Source organism: Apiospora aurea, assembly GCF_038362705.1.
Source record: "Apiospora aurea strain CBS 24483 chromosome Unknown utg000004l_segment0_segment0, whole genome shotgun sequence".
Classification (NCBI taxonomy): Eukaryota; Fungi; Ascomycota; class Sordariomycetes; order Amphisphaeriales; family Apiosporaceae; genus Apiospora; species Apiospora aurea.
In genome coordinates, this window is record NW_027117391.1 from 2,929,184 (window position 1) to 2,952,475 (window position 23,292).

Genomic DNA, 23,292 nt, shown 5'->3' on the forward strand with positions numbered 1-23,292 from the left:
CATTGACTTGGCTATCCAAAAAGGGGTATTCAATCAACACGGGCTTTCTCTTCAGGGCCTGTTCTTGTGTATACCCAGTGTTTCTAATGGTTCCTCCCGACACTCAATCAGAATCGCTCCATCGATCCTCCAATTTCCAACTCTCGCAAGCCTCTTCCCAGTTTACCAGTGTGGACTGGGACCAGTCTGATGATATGGAGCCGCTGTCCACCTTCACCAGGGCCTCGTCCAGTTCGTGTTGAACCCAGTCACACAAGATGAAGAAGAGCACCACGGGTAGGTAGGGCGCGATGCAAATCAGCATGGCGGACACCTTGGCCCCCTTCCAGACGCGCTTGGCGATCTTCTTGGCCACCTTGCGCAGCCGGGGGTCCAGAGATTCGAGATCGAGGGTGCTGGTACTTTTCAGGGATCCGAGAGCTGGGAGGTCGCTGATGGTGACCTTACGCGTAGCAGGCTTGGCCTGGTCCCGACTCAGAGGGCATTTAAGGATGCCGCTCTGATGGCAGCCATGTCGTTGCTGGGTTACAGCATCGGAGGTGGTGTGTTTCGCGCCCATTTAGCTGGACTGTTACTGCCTTTTTGATATGTGCGAAGAGGTTATCTCGATGCGTGCGGAGGGTAGAGACGACAGGACCTGTGTGGATATATCTCTGTGAACAAAGGTCTTCCAATTCATGCTAGGGGTGACCCCAGCCGTATACGAGTCTTTCCGAGTTCATGGTGTTGGGGAAACGGAGAAACGTCTATAACCACTGTGCAAGTTGCAGATGATTTTCAATTTTTATGACGAGCCGCGTCTTCCCCTGCTGAGAGTTCTTGCTTGGAACGGAGATGCCATTTTTCGCGATGGGAAGCGCATGAGTCAACCTGGGCGAAGCCTAACACAGTCCAGGTGAGCCATTGGCAAACACGATGGACGGCAAACGTGTGTATTACGCACCTTCTTCTGGTTTTGCTTTGTGGTATACGCACAGCTCGCTTTAACGACACAAACCTAGAGCCCGATACCATAACTGGCAATTCGAAAACCTGGACACGCATTTTAACTGAAATATCCAGCTAGTTATAGATACTGTCATGCCTTTGAAAAAAAAGGCAGGATGGCAATCAAGGTCACGTTGCAAATGTCCATGTATTTTACCAAATCTACACAGTGTGGTATACGAATACGTGTACTACCATGGCCTTCGCCAAGTCCTAATCCAATTCTCGGAGCAGCATATTATCCAGCAGATGCGGACATCGTGTCAATAGATCAACCATACCAATATGAGCAACAGCATCATATAGAATGGGCTCATGCAGAGCGTGATTAATAGTACAGTCCTTCCCATGCTCTCAGGAGGCTGTCTTCTACTATCAGAGACCTGGCCCCATTACTCCTACACTAATTGGATAGATGCAACGGGTGCGCTTCGACAAGGGGAGATACGAAAGTTCCTGAACAATCTTGACAGCCCATCTTACGAGCGAATCGTTTGCTTGATAGGCCGTGTCCGCATTGGCCTTGTCACACTTTCAACGCTCTCGCGGCAAGATTGGTGACATCTGATACTATGAGCTGGCATACCACCAGCTATATCAGACCAGTGCAGGACGCGTCTTGTGGGCATACTCCAAGACCAGTGTGGTTACATAATCGGCGATAGAGAAACGACCATGATTGCTGGGGGTCGGTGGGTAGAGGCTGAGTAGAATGCACGGATACTGAGCCTATCTCGATCACGGCAATTGGAAGGACACAGAGCATACTACGGCCTCGGCGATTTCGCCCACGTTCAGGACTGTCATACCAGAAACTGGTTCCAAAATCGCCAAGCCAAGCCGGCACTTAGTAGTGGTCACTTGACCCATCTTTGGCAGTCCAAGGCTCTTCCGTGCGGCGTCGCATGCAGTATTGCCGTCCACCAGCTCAGTCCGAAGAACGTGGATGGCCTGGGGCGCAGACGGGGGCCTATTGCTGCCGACGTTCATGACTCATTGAGGAGCAGAGCCAGGAGTAATTTGATAAGTGGTAGCTGGCAGCGGAACTGTCCACAGAGAGTGGGTATCATACAAACCCATCCTCCGGCGGGTTCGTATACAAACAGCATCCTACATAACCTAGAATAAACTGCGACGTGTTTTAGAGCGGATTGTGAGTTTTGCATGACAATTAACTAATTGGATACTGGGAGATATGATAGGTAGATCGATATCGATTCGTTTAAGAAGGCCATCGGCTCAGAGGCGTTCTTCTACGCAAGCGTCGGGCGTCCGGGCACGAAAGGCAAAAAGATTTGTCATTGATAGACATAGACATAGACTGGGCCTTCTGCTGCTTCTTCTTTGAATCTGTGGAGGTCGTACTCGGACGTTGGGACCTCGTCTGCGGCACGCCTTTGGGATAAGTTGAGAGTGTGGCGGGCGATGTTTGATTGGGTTGCGTTGTGTCTGTCTTGTCGTGATTTCCTCTTTCCTCTCGGAGGTTGGGATGGCCCACGGTTCAAGATCCGAGAAAGACTGGAGCCCCCAACTGTTCCTTCCCGTTTGGATTGCAACGTCAAACGCTTCTGACACTTTAGCCCTGAACCCTGTCGGGCGCTGTCGTTGCTGGCTTGGTTTCCTTTTTTTTCTTTTCTCTCCCATTGGCCCACCCAGCTGCTACCGTGCAATTTTCCATGTTCGCTCGCGATAGGCCAATCGAATTAGCTGCCAGACCTGTCCGTGGTCACGGACGAAACGTGCAACGGCCTGACGGGACTGCATGCAGCATTCATTCTGGCATGGCTCCGTTTGCAAGCAACCAAGCAACCCTGGCCAGGGCGCTGAGAACTGAGAAGCGAGAACTGCCGGCCCCAGCCCCGCTATCGACACCAGCAGCGACCAGTAAACACCGTCGGCCGAGTGCCTGACCTTGGTCAAATCATGTGCGGTAGGCAAGGCCCAGCCCGTTTATCCTGGTTGTCCATCTGTCTATCTATTTCTGGACGACCCTGGGTGTTTGCGCAGCTACAGTATATGGCCATGACTCGCCCAATTTTCAAGCAGCGGCTGAGCAGCACGCGGTGCAGTTCAATTGGATTCGAGGCATCACGGAGGTGTTTACTGCAACAGCTGCCGCCCAAGCGAGGCATCCACCTCCCATTGGGCCCTCGATGCGACGTCATGTTTAGCTCGTCCGCCTGCACATAAATGATGCAACGCCGTGAAACGGATACTCTTGTTCTTAAGTACTGGGTTCTGGCTGGGTGCGTGCCGGGATGGCCTCTGCCCAGCTGCCACCGTGCGTGCCCTCCTCCCTGGTCCTCCCTGGTCCTCCCTGGTCTATCCCCATTGCGGCCCTTCAAACATGCCATATCAGGCTTGACACCAAACACTTGAGTTCAACCCAGCTCCCAGTCAAGCGAATACGCCGCTATGGCGATGCACATGCACGGCTGGCGTGCCTGTCTATCATCCATACTGGTTCATCGGGCTGATCGATCCGCACAGATCTTCCGGAAATGAGCCTATCACGTTTCCTGCCCGCCCTGCTGCACCCTTCTCGGTTCGACTTGATTTAACACTGCTGTAACCCCCAGACGTGGGTTTCAAGGCGGTCGATGGCTTGTTCTAAGTTTCTTCCGCCTACTGAAGCTGAAGCAGAAACAGTGTTCCCCTTTCTCTGCTTGACGTCCATGGACTGAAGCCCTTCGGCCCCCTGGCTTGGGTACACTTCGCTCTTTCTACAGTGTAATTTTAATATCAGTAGTCGCAGGCGACCCTATTCCAAATCTCCTCACATTCACTCCGGCACGACTCCGACAAACCTAAGCGCCACTACCGTCGTGATGCCGTCGACAGCCGGAACGGCCCAGGGCCCACGGTGGCTGCAGTGGCGTCTCTTCCTGCTGCCGTTCGCCCTGTTTAGCTTGCTGTTCACGGGCTTCGCCCTGTATAGCACAAGCCCGCGCGAGCACGTTACAAGCTCCCTCCTGAGAAGAGCTCTCGCAGAGATAGTTTCGCCCGACACGCTGCGCTCGATCGAACGGGATGAGAAACTGAGGAGGAGCTACGTCGAGGTCGTCGACCTTGGCACCCGTGCCACGGAATGGCTCACGGAACGCTACCCGATGCTGGAGCTCACGGAGACGCGCGAGGCACTGCGCGTACACTCCCGTACCGTGTCTGGAAGCGGCACCTGGGGCAGCCTGGGAAGCCTGGGCCGCCGCGACGTGGACCCTGTCTCTGGCATAACACAGAGAGGCCTGGGCGACTCCATTGGCGACGCCCTGTCCAACGGTTTGGCAAGCATTACAGACGGTCTTTCCAAGAACGTGGCAGGTGCTGGCATGTTTCTAGGCATTGGCCTGGGTGAGGGCGCTGCGTCAGGTCTCAACTTGACCACTATGGAAAAGGCCAAGGCCATCGGAGCCAAGGTCGCTGCTTCGGCTGGCATGGAAAACACCGGGCTCAACCCGACTATCGAAAGTACCAGCAGTGGTCTAGCAGCTACCCTCCTAGGATCCGTCGATCTCAAATCTCTTTCTGCCGGTGCTGGCAGTGGACTTACCGACCAGATCGCGCCTGCCGCTAACGGACTGGCAGTCGGCATTGGCAATGGACTTGTCAAGGGTCTTAACATCGGCAAAACCAATACGGGTACTCCCACTCCGGCTACAGGTCAAAAACCGCCTACGCGCCGTCAGGCGTCTCCGCCACCCGCGCAATCTTCGGCCGCCGGCGGTCTTCTCGCTAACATTTCTCTGCCCGACGTCGCGAACAACTTCGGTTTTGGCTTGACAAACACCGTGGCCAGTGGTATTGATATCAACAAGATCAAGAGCATGCTCGGAAGCGGCGTCGACACAAGCCAGCTGATAGCTCAGGTAGCCCCTGCGGCTTTGGGTCTGTCTTCAGGAATTGGCAACGGTCTGGTCAACGGTCTGAAGATTAACAACGTCCCTGCGCCGTCTGGCACCGGCATCCCCGACATTGCAGGCTCCTTCGGTTACGGTTTAACGAATACAGTGGCTTCCAACATCAACATCCAGCAGATTGGAGACCAGTTGTCTAACCTTACAGGCGGTTCGGGCCTGGGTGGCCTGGGTGGTGGCCTGGGTGGTAACATGAGCTTGAAGGACATCCTCCCGCCTGCTGCCTCCGGCCTTGGCAAGGGCCTTGGCCAAGGTATTGCTGTTGGTCTGGGTGCTCAGCCTGATCCTGGTGAGGTTGCCATCAAGGATATGCCAAATGGAGGTATCGATTTCGATGGTGTCACCCGAAGCCTAGCTTTTGGTCTCACGTCCCGCCTTCTGGCCAACGGCACGATCCAGAAGATCGCATCAGACCCGAATATACTCGGGCTTGGAGGAGCGGGCGGTTTGGGTGGCGCTCAAAATCTGGTCGGTAATGTGAACCTGGGCGCGGCCGCCGGCGGCCTCGCACGTGGATTCCTGCAAGGAGCAGGTGATGGCATCATGGCCATGGGAGGCGTCAAGGCCCTGATCGACGGAAACGCAAGCAACGTGACCGATATACCTCTGACCCCTCTGAACATGGACGATTCTTTGGGAGGTGCTGCTGTCGGGTTGGGGCAAGGCGCCGGTAGCCAGGGTGTTGCCGTGGCGAAGCTGCTCGTCACACAGTTCAACGCTCAATCTCGCAAGCGCAAGCGAGACGAAGCCTCGACGGCTCTGGTATTGCGAGAGGCCGAATTGCCATCCCCGTCAAGCCTCTTGGGCAACTTGAACCTCACGTCGTTCAATATCTCTAGCTTGCTCAAAGCCGACACCATCTCCACCATTCTCCAGACAGGTATCAATATACTGAGCTGCGAAGGTGTCGCAGGTCTCGCACTTGTTGGGGTTGGCCTGGTAGAGTCAGGCACCATCAACCCCAACTCAGGAGACATGAACCTCACTGCCTTCAAAGATCTCGTCCCGAAAGGAACCATCCACTTCACCAACGACAAAACGAACAACTACGAGATGGATGCCTCGCAGCTCATCAACGATATCAAGCCCCTCAACCTGGGAGGAATCAATCGCAACTTCAAGGTTAATGGCAACGGAATTGTTACGACTGTTGTTGTCACGGCCCTGCATAGTAAGTAGACAACTCCCCACGGTCTGTCCCGTGACTGTTACCTAACCCTAAATCCTTCTAGTTGCCCTGGCTATCGGCGTCATGCTCACGGTGCTGCCCATGGCGCTTGGTGTGGAAGGTCTCCAGAACATGCTTGGCCGCATCGGGAGAGGCCACTCTCTTGCCAAGTATGACAAATGGATCAACATCTCGTGGCTTTTCATCATCGCTCCGTCTACTATCTTACTGCTCATCATGGGCGTTGTCGGTCGCGGCAACGCAGGGCACTTCCGCAGTGGACACAACGTAAGTGCATTAATCCTGCTCTCTGTACCTTGTCTTTACTTGGTCTTGAGGCGAGCCGTCTGCGTTTTTGCTAATCATGTGGGGAAAATATAGGTCATGGGTCTCCTCACGGTGATGCTGACGCTGGGCTGTACCGTCCTGCACTTCCTCGTCAAGGTCAAGCAGACGGGCTCGGCGACACTGGTCAAGGCCCGAGCAGTCTCGAACGTGCTCCTCGTGTTCATGGCCATGATCACGGGCATCCTGGGTTTCTCGGAGCTCAGCGGGCTCACCGTCTGCTTGGTCCAGGTGATTCCATTCTCGGCCGCCATCGGCATCGGGTTCGCCCTCTTCCAGACGTTTTCCATCGGCAGCACAATCGCGGTCATGGACCTCGTGCAGACGTTCAGGAAACCCAAGAAGGGAGGCAGGCAAACGGGGAGGAACGACCTCGAAATAAGCGGCCCTGCACTGGAGAAGATTTGATCTCGAGGGTCGATGATTCCCTTATTCCCCCTAGTTCCTCTTTCCCCTTTCATTTGCCTTCTTCGGCGCCGCCCTACCCGGCCGGACGTTACTGGACTTCAACTCATATATAATTTTTCTTCTTCTTCTTCTTCCTCCCCTTCTCCCCTAACCCCGATACGCCCGATCCGAACACCAATCTTATATTCGCCCCCGTTTGAAAAAGAAGGGAGAATGTGATAACGAAGTGATGACATCAACGTCTTCTGGCCCACTGCATCCTCCTTCGATGCCTCTAGCCTGAGTCCCCCTAACATAGACTTGAGAAAAGCCGTAGGCAGAAGTGGTGGTAGGCTGGCCTCTTTTTGATTTTGGCAATTGGAGTAAAGGGGGTGGGTTGCCAAGTGAAGGTAGCCACTACAAGAATTGGGATTGGTTGGTCATGTTGGTTGGGGTTGCACGGTGTTTGTTTATAGTAATTTTCTTAATTTGCACATGGCCTAATTTCCCCGGGCTGACCAAAAACCAAATGCGACGCTGATGAGAGAGAACATTGAAGGTTACCTCCGTCCATCTCGGAATCTCACGCCGCGTAGGATCTACTGGCTACCTATCTTGTGTTCGGCTTGTAATAACTCAAATTCCTCATTAGTGTCGTTTGTTCTTCATCCATTTTGATCCATCGTGTGTCGTCGCGTCTCCTCAACTCGTTGTAGCCAACCGACCACGACCATGGGCGCCACGTCGAAGCTCAACACGGTGTACCTCGTGTACTTTCTCATACACATCCCCATCCTCTTCTGTACGTTTTTCCTTCTCGCTCTCTCCGTTTTCTCTGATGAGGCGGGAGCGGTGGCCGTCAATGAGAAGCTCTTGTGGCATGGATGATCCAACTAACCACCACCGACACCGGCAGGCGTCGACCTCGTCTACTTCTACCCGCCGGCCTGGTACGCCGCCGCGGGCCCGCTGGCGCCGCTGGGCCGGCTGCGGGCGTACTACCTCGCGAGCTACAAGGACCAGTTCTTCAGCCCGGCGGGGGTGCCGAGCTTCTTCCCGCTCTTCTGCTTCCTCGAGCTCGTCTTCCACCTGCCCGTCTCGGTCTGGGCCGTGCGCGCCCTGTCCTCGGCCAGCGGGACTAGAGGATTGAAGGGCAAGGACGAGTTGCTCTTGTTCCTCTACGGCGTCGAGACGGCGCTGACGACGGCGACGTGCATGTGGGAGGCGTACGGGTGGAGCGAGGAGCTGGTCACGGGGGCGGAGAAGGTTACGTTGATTGGGGGGTTGTATGGGAGTTATTTCGCTGTTGGTAAGTCTTCTTTTCTTCTTCTGCCGTCCTTGTCTTTTCGGGTTGTTTATGGGGTTGAGATATGTCGTGCTGACTGTGATCCTGCATAGCTTTGCTTCTGAGCGTCGACATGTGGATGCGGCTCACCAGCAAACTGGAAGCTGCAGACAGGGTCAAGAAGGTACAGTAGAAGTGCTCCTTGTGAGCTTACTTGCTGCAATCTGTGTCGAGTCCTCAATCACGCATCGGTGGCATATAGTCTATCCTTGCTACCGCAGCAGAACAGGGGGCAAGGTAGACGAAATAATGGCATTATTACTTATTCAGCCATAGCCATACTCTAGCCTGGTCCTCGGCATGGTGGTATGACGCCGTTCAACTCCCGAGTAGCAAACAAATCCCATAGCATAGCTTCTCATGGCCGCTCTCTCTGTCTTTTATCTTGGGGCTGGGGGCATTTTCCCTTTCTACCTTCCGTGAACAAAATCAAAGACCAGATGATATGTACAAGAAAAACCGACTGTTACAAAGATAACCCGCCCGTCATCTATATGCGAATCCCTATTCCGGGTGATAGTACACAGCGAGAAGAAACAAAAAAGATGAGAAACGATGTTTCCTCCCCACTCAGTCGATTCTCTTGGCGATACCCCAGCCGTTGCCGACTCCCTTCCCGTTCAACCCATACCCCAGGGGCGTCGCGCCGCCGAGGCCGCGCGCCCCCGCAGGCGCTTGGGCAGGACGACGCCGAAGAAATAGACGGCGCTCCCGAGGACGCCGGCGGTGAAGGAGACGAGCCCGTAGAAGACGGTGCTGGCGTAGACGTGGCCGCCCATGCCGGCCCACTCGACCTTGCCCTCGGTCTTGGGCAGGGCCGGGGTCGGGAACCAGCGGACGCTGAGGGACAGGGGCAGCGGGTCGCCGATGACGAGCCGCTTGGTCTGGCTGCCGTCCATGTGGCTGAGCGGGCTGGTGCTGTAGGCAATGCCCGAGTCGAGGACGCCCGAGTCGTGGGGGTGGACGTGGTGCTTGGGCGTCGAGTGCAGCAGCACGTTGAGGTGGGTGCTGATGTGCAGGTGGCTCTTTTGCAGCGTGCCGGCCAGCGCGAAGACGAGGGGGATGTACTCCTGCTTGTAGGGGGCCTCGCCGACGGCCTCGATGTGCGGCTGGGGCCGCGCGGGCAGGCGGCAGGCCAAGGGGGCGTCGCTGTGGATGTAGAACTCGAGCAGGTGGAAGAAGGGGTCGTCGATCATGGCGACGGTGCAGTTGACCTCGGACTCGGTGCCGTAGTGGAACTCGAGCGGCTTGGACGTCTCGTTGCAGACGGGGAAGGGGATCCACTGGATCTCGTCGTGGGCGTCCTGTATGTGCTCGCCCGTTTCTCTGCGGGACGTGGCGAAGGAGTGTCAGTGGTATTTGTTACATCCGAGTAAAAGACAATCGCAAACTGCATGCAGGCACGTACATGCTGCGGTTCATACACGAGACGGGAATGGGTGCGCCGTAGTGGTAGGCCGGCAGGACGCCTTCGCGCAGGGTGGCGGTCGCAAAGTCCACCATCAACACCAGAGCGCCGACGAGCGCTTGGGAGACGGACGGCATGGTGGGCGGGATCAACAGTCAGTTGTCGGCCAATTGCGGCTCGGGGAACCGTGCAGGATAACAAGATATATGCCTCGCCCTTACGTCCAGAGGTGGCACATGTCTAGTTGCGCAATTGTGGTTCGGGGCATGCAGAGGGTGGTTGCTTGCCTGCCGGTGCAGTTGGCGATGGTGTCCAAAAACATTATTGGCAGTAAAAGTAAAACCAATAACTCGCCCCAGCGGGAGCTTAGGGGCGAGGTGGAAGGCTGAAAGGTCCGTGGGAATTCGGGGTCGACAGGGAGCTTCCCTCTGGACAGCCTGGTCCTTTGGTCCTTTCAGTAGGCTCGCTCAAGCTGGGCCAAGCTATTGGCTGCTACCGGCGGGGGATTTTCTTAGTGGCCAATCGGTCTAGCCTCCAGCGCAACCAAGCCCAACCGCCCAACTTCCTTACTTACCATGATCAAAACGATACACCAACTGGACAAGACACATCGACTGCTGTCGACGAACCTGCAAATGAGAGCGAAATGAGCTACCGTCGTCATATTGACGCAGCCGTTTTGCCGTCATCTTACCAAGTTGCTATGCCTATTCAATGCGCCCCGTTCCGCTGCGCATCTCAATTTCTCCATGAGTACGAGAACCAGCTTTGCTCGAGACTCGTCTCGTGGGCCTGCTCTGTGCAATCCATTTCGAGGAGCGGGGTTTTGAGTAAACATGCCGTCACGGGTATCAACAACCATATCGTTTGCCAAGGTCGTCATATCGTATCGCTCAAGCCCAACAGCACCCATCGTGGAATTGGCCTAAAATGGATTTTCTGCCAGTAACAACGTGAAGCCTCACGCGCACAGATTAGTGGAATGTACCGTTCGCCCTAGGCGGGAAGTTACCTCGCCTTTCCCTGCGGTCGGTTTCGGGCCTGCCCGGATGCTCGTTCTGTTCAAGTTGACATATGCCAGCCTCGTGTGTAAGTTGCCTGCCTGCCTACCCTCCTTCGTCTGGCCGTGAGCCAAGAGAGTCGAGACCCGAGACTCGCAACCCTCTTTCCTGCTGGCCTCTAGCTTGATCTCGTCAACAAGGGAGAGTTCACTGTGTTGTCTCGGCCACCCCTGTTTCGTTTCGTCCCAACTTCCCCAACCCTTCCCCCACCGAATATTAAACGTGCCGTCTTTAATCCACCCGCCTGTCAAGCTGAAGGTGAAGAAGTTGTTGTCCCCAAATCGCAGTGCAGACTTTGGCGCATCCCAATTACTTGGGACAGCATATGACACAATATGTATCTGTATCTGGGGGCTTTATCTCTCAACACGGATATCCCACAGGCATCTGTGCACGGTTCCAGCCCCTGGCAGATATGCACTCCGAAAGCTTCAGGCGTCCGGTACACGTGGCGACTTGCCTATATATACCACGAGCTTGCGAACAGGCTCGTATCCTGCCTACCATTCGGTAGGTGGCTTCGCCTCGATGCCAAGGGATGGACGCAAGCGTCTTCTTGAACAGAATTCGCGCTTGTGTCGCGGCTGAGGATCCCCTAGTGCTTGCTCGGATACGTGTATCCGGGTTCTGCCGCCCGCCTGGTAGCTCATCGCTCTGCACCCTTTTCTGCAGCTTCACATGCGGCCCTAGAAGTCTAAAGGCTAGGCTGGAGGGAAGCGGCGGCGGACAGGCTAAGAACCATCATATATATGTGAATACCACACACGATCAAATACTGCATTTATCCACATCACATACGTCTATGACGCCCAACTTCACCGTTCTCACGAAGTCATCTTTTTGGTGAAGATCTTTCTTCATTTTCTATGTGATTACCTCATTAACCCGCCAGAATCCGCCACTGGCTTTCCTCCCCCAGATTCCTCTCATTATATATACAATAAGTCAAATCGTACTGCAGCAACCGATAATAATCGTGGTGCTGCTTGGTATCGTCTTCCAACCCAAGCGCCATACTGCAATTCAAATAAATCAACAAGGCCGATACCCATACATCATGGACCCTATGCTCATGGAACTCCTGTATTACTTCCGGTACTCCATTCGGAAGCACGTTTCGTTCTTCGAGCCAAAAGTGGAGAGGGAAGAAAGGAGTGAGGAGGGATTGGATGACAATGACGAGAACTGCCCCCCTGCCCCTCACCCCAGCGGCCCCAGCAGAGACCAGCTTCCTATGGCACCATGTCCGACGTGACGACGGATCAGTGTCGGTGGCCCCGGCCGAACCAGCTGGAGAGCCAGCCGCAGCCTCCCCGTCGTGACTCGGTGGACTCGGCCTCGTCGTCGGCGTCGTAGTAGCCCTGGGGGATCTGGGCGACGTTGAAGTCTTCGAACTTGTCCCAGTATTCCTGGAAGCTTTGTTCTTGCTCCTGCTGCTGTTGCGTTGACTCCTCCTGTGCCTGGTCGTTATCCTCTGTCGACGCTGTTGCGTCTTGGGTGCCGGACGACAAGCTGCTGCTCGGCTGGGGATTCATGAAGGGGAGAACTGCCCGATCGGTGGTGGAGGCCTGCTGGAAGTCGTTGAGGTACACATTCGTTTTGGACGGCACGGTAGATGAGGCAATGTCCTTGTTGTCGTTGCTGGCTTCAGGCTGGCGGAGGCCGTTCCAGTGACCGGTGCGGGATGATTCTAGCTGTTGGATGATCTGATGGCGATGGGCTCTGCTGAGAGGGTGGGGAGAAGGGGCCCGGCTTCTACTGGTGGACGGCGATGAGGATGATGAAGATGACCCGTCCCTCTTGGATTGCTTCTGGTTGGTGGGCCGTAGTGGGGGAAGCGTCCTGTGAGCCCTCTCCTCAGTGTCGGGGAAGCTGATCAGGCGACGGCTTCCAGGGTAGGGCGAAGGGGCTCGGCTTCTATCGTTGCTGCTGGATGCCGTTGATGAGGACTTGGAATGCTTCTGATTGGTGTGAGGATTTACGAGGGAAGAGCCGGGAGGAGAAGCAGTCTTGCGAGGCAGGTCCTGAGGGAAAGAGACCCGGCCTTGACTTTGTCCCTCGGTGGCGGGAGAGAGGGACCGACTTGGGGCGACACTACTCATACCGTCCGCCTCGCGAGCGGTAGTACGGCCCCGGGCCCCAGGGTAGGGAGAGGGAGCCCGGCTTCCCTCGTGGTCGCCGTTCATCTGATTGGTGGGCCGGCCCCAGGCCAGGGCAGGATCCGAAGGCGTCTTGTGGGGCAGCGAGTCGAATTGAGGAAAGCGGACACGGCGCTCTGCAACACGGTGGCTGATACGAATGGTGTATTCGAATCCGTTGACGTTGGATCCGATCATGGTTTGAGTGGTGTCCTCCTCAGTGTTGCGGTCCTTCTTGGGGCAAGGGCGGCCTTCAGATCTGGTGGGGAACATAGGGAACATCTTGAGTGATTGGTGTGTGGGTGGTGGTGAGGATGATGATGATGGGTATGATGAGTATGGCGGTGGTGGTAGCAGAGTGCTGGGCTGTACAGACAGATTGGCAACAGTGATTGAGAGCTCAAGTTTCGGTAGATGAGTGTGGACTCTTCAGTGTCTGTTTGTGTGGTTGGTTGCATAAGATGGAATGTCAGAAGTCCAGGACGGGGAGCAGGGAGGAATTGGTAGGTGCCTCGAAAAAGAAGGTTTGGGCATATCGGAGCTTCATACTGTACAGCCAGCGTCAGGAGTCACCGGAGAAAGCTCTTGTGTGAAGAAGCTCGGGCTGGGCAGCGCAGTTCCAGTGATTTGGGAACTTATAGTTGGTGATAGATTTGGGACTATAGCGATTATTGGCAGTGCAGATGCAACAACCCTTTGGGCTTCTTGCGGGCTCTCGAGAGGGCATAATATATTGTTACGGCTGGACTTGGCGATGCGGCCTGTTCTTGGTCATTTTACGTAACATGGCAGTTGGCTCTCGCCTGGCACCAGCAGCCAGGGAATTATGATTCATTCTCATGCGGTGGATTCTATTACGCTCTTTCAACGGCCCGCGTCCAATTGAAGTCCTGATAAATTATAGATTTTCAACAATATGCCCAGATGATAGGCAGTTGCCAGCACAACGCATAGTCTTGGCGGAGGTATCTTTCATCTAAGTGGCGATGCCGTGTCACCCGCCATATAATGCTTATTCCGATCCCATTGGGCAGAAAGGGAAGGAATTATGTGAAGTGTTCAGACATGATTAGAATGCTTGCTGCTGCCACATCGACACCCATGTTCGTTAGCCCCCCCTTTTTTAAGCTATATTCGTATCCACCACGATTCAACGTCCCGAAACTCTATTACTATAGAGTTTGCCCTCTACCACGTCCTTGGGTCGCCATTTATGAGAAAAATGAAGATAGAGAGCAAAAGCAAGGTAGACAGTTTTCAAGCAATCCTCGAAATTTGTTCCAGGCTGGAGTGAAATTCCTCAATCAATGAATTTCATCGGGTCTCTTGCAATGTGTGATCTGGATGAACAGCAAGTAACCGTCGTAGTAAACGGGAAGGGTAAAAAAAGAAGAGAAAGTGACTGGCTTAAAAGTATAGTATTTAATCTGCTCAAGACCACCCAAGAACCACTCGGAAGACAAGTAACGTCCTGTTCCAGTTGCTTCTCAAAGTGTAATGTGCTGGTCCAAACCAGACTCTTGGGAGGTTGGAGCATATATTTTTGTATAGAGATAAAAAATGAGAGATATGGGTAAATGGGTTAACGGTTCTGTGTAGAAAGACCCGGGAGACAGATATACAAGTGGCTAAGTCTACAATGGCAGGTCGAGTTCGAGATCTGTTAGCAGTTCACGCTCCCAAGAGAAGAAGGGCTGCCAGTTCTCATCACGAAGACAACCAAGCACTGGGAGAATGAGCCATGAGTGAGACAATGACAGGACGTATACTCGCTCACTAAAGCCATACAGTCGATTACATGTACATACAGACACCACACAAACAGCGAGATACAGACATGCATACTTGATATATAGGCCACATGCATTATTAATCGTGCCTCTCATGCGCCGCCCTCTCTCTTGATGAAAAACGCCTCAAGCACCGGTTCTTTATGCCCATCTCGCTCTTTCTTTTCGGTACTGCGATGTAACCAACGGGGAAACATCATCTCGGGAAGCCTACATTGCATCAGAATAATAAAACTACATTTCTCCATCCACCCTCTCATCTTGTGCCACCGTTGCGGAAAATAAAAGCCCGGCATCCTGTCTCCTTTCTTCAGAAGCCAGAGCACATTCCGTCTGCTTCAATGGTGTCGTTGTCGGAGGCTATATCGTGATATTCTTCATCCCCAGGCACCACCACTGTCTGAGCCTTGGTATACTAGTTGCACCTCTCGCCACAACCCTCTCTCTTTGCTTTCTTTATCTGTATCATAGGAAGCCCATGCTGCCTCGGAAGCTGCCACCGAGGCCGACCGCTCCATCTATCGACCTCTTCAGGTCACGGACTTGTCGCACAAGCTCGGGCATTTCCAGACCACCCTCGTTGTTACCGCGTGCGGTCCGGATCCAGGCATCGCATTCGGATACCAAAGCGGAAACCCACTCCGGGAGACTTTGTTCCGGTCGGCCGGTGCGGGCCAGCTCCCTCATCCACACGCGGACGGCATACACGATCCACTCTACCACCCGCGAAAGCATGGCTCCTCGGAAGGGGATCTCTTGCGACTCAAACATCCGCTCCAGACAGCGTGTCACCAGGTCGTGACTAACTCCAAGCCCAAGGAACACCATGATGGGCCAGTTGGGATCTGCGTTCATGCGGCCATCCTGGGCATTATCCACGGCGTAGCGGCACAAATCGGGAAGGAGCTGGGGCACCGGGAAGATGAACGAATCGTTCGAGGCTCGGTGGCATACTTCGCGGATGACACCAATAATCTTCTCGTACGGTTGAGGTGGCGGATCGGGCACAGCGCCCCTAGCGTTGCGCACCGCGTGGAAGGCTTCCCACTCGCCTGCGACCTCATTGTGCGTCCGCTCGATCAGGGCGCCCCACGTCTGCAAGATGGTGGTGGCATTGCGGAAGTCCGCGGCGTGGAATATCAGCAGTGCGAGGTCATGGTATTCGGCTTGGTCGGCGTAATCATTAAAAAGCTGTAGCACATCAGTCAGTATCCTCGGAACCGTGAAGGAGCAAGCAAGGAGCAGAAACTTACTTCAGACAAGCCTTGAATAGGGCCATCCAGCTGATCGGTGATCTCGGGGATCTTCTCAGCAGGTATGCGGGGGTCCGTCTGAAGGCGCTCAAGGAGCGTGTCCTGGATATGGGCCACTTCGAGTAGCTCAGTCACCGTATGGTGAAGCATCTGCATATCTTGCCGGCTAATACCAGGGGTCATGACACTAGCATTGGTCTTCGCCAGACTGAGCAGATTGAGCCGATCCTTGATGGAGATCGGGAAATCAGATTGCGCCAGGTCGGCTTGCACTTTGGCAGCCTCGAAGTAGCGAGCCCGCGCTGTGTAGTATCGGCAGAGCAGCTCCGCGTGGCGAAACTCGCTAACGGCCAGGCGTTGTAGGAACGTGACCACGTGCGGCGACTCAACGTTGAGCAAGCGCTCGGTCCACCCCTGCTGTACATACCAATCGTACAAATCGAAATGGAACACCTCGTCTGGCGCGCTGTTCACCACCTCATAGGCCTCGTCGCGTTTGGTGGCGATCAATGTCCTCTTGCCGTCAACCATCTCGGGTTCCCTGCTTGAAGCGGCATCCAGGTTCTGGAGAACATGCTGAATCAGCTCGTAGCAGCGTTTGCGCTCCAGGAACGTCCTTTCTCTCGGGTCGTTGGCAGGCTTGTTGTCATTGAACCAAGACAAAGCCGTGTTTCCGCGGTCCTTCTCTTGGGCCACGGTCAAACACAGCTGAATGGCGCCGGCATAGTATCTCAGGTCAATATACTGACCGACGACATTATCGAGGTTCGCCTGGCCGAGACTTCCTGCGACCTTCTGGAACAACCTCAAACTCTCGGCAAGAAGGGTGCGAGAGGTATTGGGGTTCAGCGCGGCGTCCGACGCGCGCTGCAGTTGCTCCTGCGCGCGGAAGATGACGACATCATCTGGGCTACAGAAGCTGCCGCAACGCCGTCGCAGAGCATCGGCTACTGTCTCCACATTCGCTCCGCTCTCGATGTTGCGATTCACGATGGCTTTAACCAGCACCTTCGCAAGATCCTTCCCGGCAGATTGAGAGAAAAGGCGCTCGAAAGTAAGCTCGCGAAGCTGTTGGCGGGAAGTCTCGTCAAGGCGGGAGTAAATGTCCGTGACGCGCTCATCAAACAGCATAATGACAAAGGAGATCCCTTCGGAAATGCCCGCCATCAGGACCTGCAGAGCATGCATAGCTTGGTGCTCTCCCTGGAAAGCGACCTCCTCTGCCCTGCTGCCGGCCCGCGCCAAGTCGGAAGGTCCAGAAAGTCCTTGAATGAGGCCCCTGTTGTTGTCGAGGAATGACCTGAGTCGCTCCAAGTGCTCCTGAATGGTAGCCAGCTTGGTATTGGGAATTGTCGACGTGATAGCAAGAGCACCGGCCGCATCTGTCCCAAGAGAGATGACTGGAGATCTCCATAGCGATCGAATGAGACGGCTCAGGTACAGGCTGAGAGCCGCGTGCCGGGACGAGGGCCGGACAGATTCAACCGTAGGCGCTTGACCATCCTGCTCAGGAAGCATGGGGTTGCCACCAAAGTTGACAAACGCCTGTCTCGCGCGATCCTCAATAGTCTGGTCAATAGCACTTCGTCCAGCACCCATGCGTTGGTCGGCTGAGCCCTGGCCGCAAGCTACCGCCAATGCCGCCGTGACAGACTCGACACGGCCATATAGGGTCTGGAACTTGTTGAACTGATCCTTCAGTCCCTCGTCGCCGACGGTCGTCCTGATGGATGCAGAGAATATGTCGATTAGTCGCCTCCTGCGTATAACTATTACGCCGGTGTTGGTCAGAATCGCGAACTCGCTGGTAGGACAATCGAACTGGACAGCCAGCTCGTTCCCGAATCCCGTGGGCTGTTCTGTCGCGCCAAATGGCTTGCTGATCAGGCCAATGTCCTCGGCCTTGCTGTGTATCTCTATCCAGTTCGCTTGCTCATAATTCCTCAGGTTTTGCACGTGGCTCGTGTTCTTGATACGGCCCGTATCCGGAGCCGACGCAAACACCACGTCGTTCTCGCCCATGTTTTCCTTATGAACAAATGCGATGAAATAACCTGGCGCGTATCGTATAGCCTTGCGAGTGAGAGCCAACGACCGAGAGCTGACATCGATGTAATCGCTAGGTCCGCCGTAGGGATCGCGGGGGCGCGCTTGGCGGCTTTGCGTAGGCGGAGGAAATTTGATCGACTGCAGCTGCATGCTTTGGGGAGCTTGCGCCGCAGAGCCCGAGGAAACGTATCTATTACGCGTAGCACTGAGGTAAAGGCGGCATCCGGTATTAGTGACGGCCATGAGATGCACCTTGGAATCCTCGGTAGACGTAATAGGGGATATGGCGACAATATCCATACGGTCGCTTAGCAAGGGCGAGTGGCTGGTGAGCATGTGGGAAACGTCACGCAAGCAGTCGTTCTTGGTTTTCTCGATGACTTTGGTCAATCTGTCAGCTCCCTCCATGTGGTAGGTGCGGATGGTCGAGTTGCTGGAGAGGGAGTACAGCAAATTCCTTGTGTCGTCAATCACTATATCAACAATGTACTCATGTGATTTGCCGCCCCAGATGACCGATGGAGGACGAGGCACAACTGATGTCCACCCGGGCGAGGAGTGGTTGATCTTGCCAGTCCTACTGGAGAACCATTTCTCCTCCTGCTGGTAGTAAAGCTCGTAGATATCCGGTTCTGACTGGCCCGCGTAGAAGATACGACCATTGGCAGCCGCGGCGATAACGCGAGCCTCAGTGCCTCGAAGCGGCAGCGTCATCTTCGTCTGGTACAGAGTGACACTGCTGGCACCGTTTGGCTGAATGTCGGCTGCCACGCCGAGAAGAAACATCTCTTGAACTGTCGAAACCACCAACATGTAGTTAATTTCCTGAACAAACACGCCTGGCTTGGGAGCCACCAGCTTGACTGCCGTGATACTGTGTGGGTTATCTTCGTAGCCGATGAGTTCGGGATTCGGGTGGGTGTAGTCCCATAGGTAAAGGCTGTTATCGACGGTAACCCACGCGTAGTTGAGCTCACCAAAGAGACCCATCATGGTCGAAACCTCGGCCGTGTTGTATTGCTCGAAAACGCGCTGGGGAATCTCGTAGACTTGGGACTCGGCAAAAGGCGCCCAAGCCGAGTCGTAACTGGGCATATCATATTCGGAGGATACTTGTCGACAGTAGGAGTCGAGCTCGGGGTAAGCTTCGTCCTGCGCGAGCGCACTGTTGATGTATGTTGCAGCTTTAGAAAGAGGCGACTGAGGCGGGCGTGGCGGCGCGATCTGGGCTACTCCATTGGCCATGGGCGTAAGAGCTTGTCCAGCTTGTAACTGTTCATCTGGTCCTTGGGGACTGAGTTCTTGTTGCATGGGCGCGTCGAAGGTCTGGCCAGCGGCTTCCTCGCCAAAGAGACGTCTCCGAACAGGGTCATTTTGAGCAGCAAATCTCCGAGCCAGGGCCGGCGTATGCATGAAAGCGCCCGGGATGGGGCGCATTGGTGTTGCTTGCATGTTGAAGGGATTGTTCTGCGGTCGCTCGATGACGGGCTTCGAAGAGGACGACGATGGAGTTGGTAGGTATTTAAGGGCAATAGCCGTTTATCTGCAGCGGCCTGCAGACAAAACGAAGGGTGTAGTCAATGCCACTTGAAGCCGGCGAGGCACCAGGTTCGGCGACAGATTACCAGGGCATCAATGGCAATCGTCGGAGCTCGCTGCAGGCGTCGGGTTCAGGAGTGCGAGTGCGTGCGCGTGCAGGTAGGCAAGTGCTGGCAGATGAAGGAATCGGGGTCGAAATGTTTGCTTCCCTTTGGAGATGGAGGGTCGCGTTGCTTGGGGGAAAATGCAATTGTGTTGCAACGTAGATGCTTGTGAATCGTGACGATGTTTATGTGGACTTGGCCGGAGCATCGCTCAATTCTTTCTGCCTTCAATCCTTTGCCCGGGCCCGTGTCGCGCGTTCATTCGTACCTTACTTTTTATGAGAAGGCTGGAAATTTTTAGGGCGATCGGCTGGAGCTCTCGAAAGCTTGGGCGCGCTTCCTGCGTGCCAATAGAAAAGCCCTGCGGACAAGCAAGCTCCCAGCTGCTTCTCGCGACAAATGCACGCTAGGCCCGATGCAGCAGTATCGGCATCTGCATGTACATAACATAAACACCTGCCTCCCTTAAGTACCTAAGGTAAGCAGCAGTCCCGTCTCTGAATTATTCCATTGATAGGTACGGAGTAGACAAGGCAGAGATGATTGTTCAGACCTGGGTAGTAGCTTGAGCTCGTGTATAGCTTGTCTCCTGCTGCTTCAGATGTTTATTCGGTTATGCAGGAACTACTCCAGCTATTCCAGTGGCCTATTCCAGTGTCACTGATTCCATTCTATAATCAGATGGAATGAACACCTGCAAATCAGGTTGTGACATGCACAATTCAAAGGGCTGATTAATTGATTGGTCAATTGGGTTATCCATTGATTAGCTGAGCTAGTAATTAGGCCTTGGGCATCTTGTATATACTACTAATAGCTACATTTCGAAGTGCACAACACCCCTCCCCACTCCATTGCCAGGTTCCCTGCCTCTCGACTGGTTTCCTCATAAACGGGACCTCAGCTGAGGGTCCTCTACTGCTTCTTAGCCTCTCTGGCAGCCTTCTTCAGGGCTCGGTTGCGGATGTCCACGTGCATCTTCAGGTTGTAGGACCGCAGGATCCTGCTGCCTGTGCCTAGGAACGTCTCAGCAGCCCAGCCTATCAAGGCGTGGCTCCAGAAGGGCGTGTAGGTATCGGGCATGGCCTGCCAGGTACCAGTGCCGATCTTGCCCAGGGCAGAGCGGACAAAGGCGCGGGCACTAGGGATGAGGGCGCTCGTGCGGCGGACCTTGGACATGGCAGTGGTGACGAGGTAAGAAAGGCAGAGCTGGACATCGACGTTGCTGGACTTGAGCTCAGCCGCCAGAGAAGAGGACCACTGCTGGAGGAAGGCCTTGGAACCGGAGTAAGTAGCCAGGTAGGGAGTGGGCGCCCAGCCACCGAACGAGCCCATGGTCAGAATGAGGCCTCGCTTGCGCTGCTGCATGCCGGGGGCAACGATCTGGGTGACCTTCAGGGTGCCCATGCAGTTGATGGTGATGATGTCCTGCAGCTCCTTCTTCTCGGTCAAGACGAACGGCGTGGGGATGCTGTGGGACTGGCCGACGTTGTTGACCAGGATGGCGATGTCGAGATCCCGCACCAGCTCGGTCAGGCGCTCGTAGTCGGAGTCGTTGTCGGCGCTGAAGTCCATGGCCAGGATCTTGGTCTGGATGTGGGTGAACTTGTGCTCGAGCTCCTTGGAGAGGTCCTGGAGCTTGGACTGGGTTCGGGAGACGAGGACGAGGTTGAAGCCCTTAGCTGCAAGCTGGCTGGCGAATTCCTTGCCGAGGCCGTCCGAGGCGCCGGTGACAACGGCCCAGGTGCCCTTCTTTCCATACTTGCGCAACTGCAAACGAGGACAACAGTTAGACACAGATCCTAACGGAGCGCAATAAACAATCGCAATTGGACGTTGTGCCGTCGACTTACGTTGGTGCCGCTGAGGACAAAAACATTGAGGAAGAACTGCAGGTAACTCAACGCCTTGGAGCCCAGGAACAGAGCACCAATACCGGCGAAACCCAACAGGATCGACTGCGGGACAACGCTCAGAACATCGTTCATGTAGGCCATTTTGGGAATACTCGACGCCGAGAGATGGGACGGGTTCGTTGTGTCAAACAATTGAGGCTATATGGCAAGAGATGGACGAGTGGAGGAGACCCTTCAGTTTGACAGGAAAATGTCAAAGTGGTGGTGTCTAATACTTTGACATGGCACATGGAAAAGTTGCCGGGATTTGTTGAGTTTGTGGACGTGGACCCCACGCGGCCGGGAACTACCCAGCTGGGCGTCATTGGAAAATCAAATTGCTGTCTCATTGGTTGACGCTCTTGCTATGCGCCTGGGCGGCTGGTAGATCCTCCATTGCACTCTGCGCTTTACATAACCTGTGGGATACTTTCTCAACTACGGTGACCACCTGGCAATCACCATGTCTCTGCGTGGACAGCACGAGAGATTAGCCTTTCGATCAAGTGAACTCAAAGCTGTCACTGAACCGTGTGTAGACAGCTCTATAACATGGATCAAGGGTACATGTATGAACATTGGGACCAGCTTCCAAAGCACCTTCGTCATGTCGTTGATCTGAACTCGAAACATCTGGGTCAGAGAGAACGAAACAAAACAAAATCAGACTGGGCAGGGTATACATCTCATGTATAAAGAAACAAATGGGTCCTCTTCTGACCTCCATACCTAGTCTGTAGGTAACCTAGTAAGTGGCCCGACAATTGTCGGCATAAAGCCAGCTGATAATCCCATCAACGAGTAGGTATCCCACATGCGCCGCCATTCATCCTACAGCCAAGCATCCTTCTAACAGCCACCATATATCCCATTACTTATGAGCTATCTCGTTGCTACTTTAGGTAATTATCACACATTCACGATGGATTTCTAGGAGTACGTATCAAAGACTGTATGCCACGTATCCTCGACATTTTCTTGGGTGCTATCGTGTGGGGCAGGAAATCACTGGACTAATGACACCAGCCAAGATGAAGCTTAGGCCAGGGGGCCTAATAAAATAATCGGAAGATCGTCTGGCGGTGCGGAGCTGAAGCGATTCTTCGAAGTGGGTGCTGGTCCCCGAAACATTTGGCATGATTCCCGACTTCACTTAACTGCAACTCCGATTATCGCATACTCGCCTGGCAACCAACGACCCGACATCTTCCAAACAACTCCGTCCGTACTCACGGCCAATTGCTTGCTCAAACAACCTGCAACAACAATTGAAGCAATGGACGCCATCGCCGCCTACCTGCCCGCGGGCGACAAGGGCTACCTGCCCTACTACATGTTCACCCTGTCCCTGATCGCCGTCGGCAACTCGCTGCAGAACTACATGACGCTGCACTTCTCGCGCCGCTTCTACAACGGGCGCTTCGTGCCCAACAAGGCCCTGCCGCCCAAGACCGCGGCCTTCGACCCGGAGGACTCGACGGCCAAGCTGCTGCCCGTCGCGGCCGACTACGACACCACCGCGGGGCCGGCCAAGGGCAAGGCCGCGAGCGTCGACCAGGTCACGCCCCTGGCCGCCCGCCTCTTCGGCACCTACACCCTCATCTCCGCCATCGTGCGCCTCTACGCCAGCTACCACCTCCACCTCGAGCCCGTCTACATGATGGCCATGTCCACCTACCTCGTCGCCCTCGGCCACTTCTTCACCGAGTACTTCTTCTACAAGACCTACTACATGGGCGGCCCGCAGCTGATGCCCTTCTTCTTCGCCACGACCGGCACGGTCTGGATGGTCATGCAGAAGAGCTACTACACTGGCGCATAGATGGCTAGGTCAATAAACTGAGCGACTTGGGTAGCCAGTTGAATGGGTTGGATTGTCAATTGAGGTCGTCAAGCGGGGTTGCGCCCC

At 54.8% G+C, this 23,292-nt stretch overlaps 8 protein-coding genes across 8 annotated transcripts; 3 read left to right on the forward strand and 5 right to left on the reverse strand.

Annotated features, from left to right (window-relative positions):
• Positions 1 to 103: 103 nt before the first annotated feature.
• PG986_005686 (uncharacterized protein) lies at positions 104 to 559 on the reverse strand (the record flags this gene model as incomplete). The annotated part of the gene is made up of 1 exon (XM_066841908.1): positions 104 to 559. The coding sequence occupies one exon, from the start codon at positions 557 to 559 to the stop codon at positions 104 to 106; it is 456 nt and encodes a 151-aa protein (XP_066701770.1).
• A 3,256-nt stretch (positions 560 to 3,815) lies between these two features.
• Positions 3,816 to 6,822, forward strand: PG986_005687 (uncharacterized protein; the record flags this gene model as incomplete). The annotated part of the gene is made up of 3 exons (XM_066841909.1): positions 3,816 to 6,072; positions 6,134 to 6,357; positions 6,451 to 6,822. 3 exons carry the CDS (start codon positions 3,816 to 3,818, stop codon positions 6,820 to 6,822), a joined length of 2,853 nt encoding a protein of 950 aa, XP_066701771.1.
• A 711-nt stretch (positions 6,823 to 7,533) lies between these two features.
• Positions 7,534 to 8,279, forward strand: PG986_005688 (uncharacterized protein; the record flags this gene model as incomplete). The annotated part of the gene is made up of 3 exons (XM_066841910.1): positions 7,534 to 7,603; positions 7,718 to 8,110; positions 8,200 to 8,279. The coding sequence occupies 3 exons, from the start codon at positions 7,534 to 7,536 to the stop codon at positions 8,277 to 8,279; spliced, it is 543 nt and encodes a 180-aa protein (XP_066701772.1).
• A 487-nt stretch (positions 8,280 to 8,766) lies between these two features.
• On the reverse strand, positions 8,767 to 9,691 carry PG986_005689 (uncharacterized protein; the record flags this gene model as incomplete). Its single annotated transcript, XM_066841911.1, has 2 exons — positions 8,767 to 9,472; positions 9,555 to 9,691. 2 exons carry the CDS (start codon positions 9,689 to 9,691, stop codon positions 8,767 to 8,769), a joined length of 843 nt encoding a protein of 280 aa, XP_066701773.1.
• Positions 9,692 to 12,082: 2,391 nt separating this feature from the next.
• Positions 12,083 to 13,035, reverse strand: PG986_005690 (uncharacterized protein; the record flags this gene model as incomplete). The annotated part of the gene is made up of 2 exons (XM_066841912.1): positions 12,083 to 12,161; positions 12,206 to 13,035. The coding sequence occupies 2 exons, from the start codon at positions 13,033 to 13,035 to the stop codon at positions 12,083 to 12,085; spliced, it is 909 nt and encodes a 302-aa protein (XP_066701774.1).
• A 1,973-nt stretch (positions 13,036 to 15,008) lies between these two features.
• On the reverse strand, positions 15,009 to 19,297 carry PG986_005691 (uncharacterized protein; the record flags this gene model as incomplete). Its single annotated transcript, XM_066841913.1, has 2 exons — positions 15,009 to 15,734; positions 15,797 to 19,297. 2 exons carry the CDS (start codon positions 19,295 to 19,297, stop codon positions 15,009 to 15,011), a joined length of 4,227 nt encoding a protein of 1,408 aa, XP_066701775.1.
• A 1,106-nt stretch (positions 19,298 to 20,403) lies between these two features.
• PG986_005692 (uncharacterized protein) lies at positions 20,404 to 21,485 on the reverse strand (the record flags this gene model as incomplete). Its single annotated transcript, XM_066841914.1, has 2 exons — positions 20,404 to 21,258; positions 21,342 to 21,485. The coding sequence occupies 2 exons, from the start codon at positions 21,483 to 21,485 to the stop codon at positions 20,404 to 20,406; spliced, it is 999 nt and encodes a 332-aa protein (XP_066701776.1).
• A 1,174-nt stretch (positions 21,486 to 22,659) lies between these two features.
• PG986_005693 (uncharacterized protein) lies at positions 22,660 to 23,205 on the forward strand (the record flags this gene model as incomplete). The annotated part of the gene is made up of 1 exon (XM_066841915.1): positions 22,660 to 23,205. The coding sequence occupies one exon, from the start codon at positions 22,660 to 22,662 to the stop codon at positions 23,203 to 23,205; it is 546 nt and encodes a 181-aa protein (XP_066701777.1).
• Positions 23,206 to 23,292: the final 87 nt, after the last annotated feature.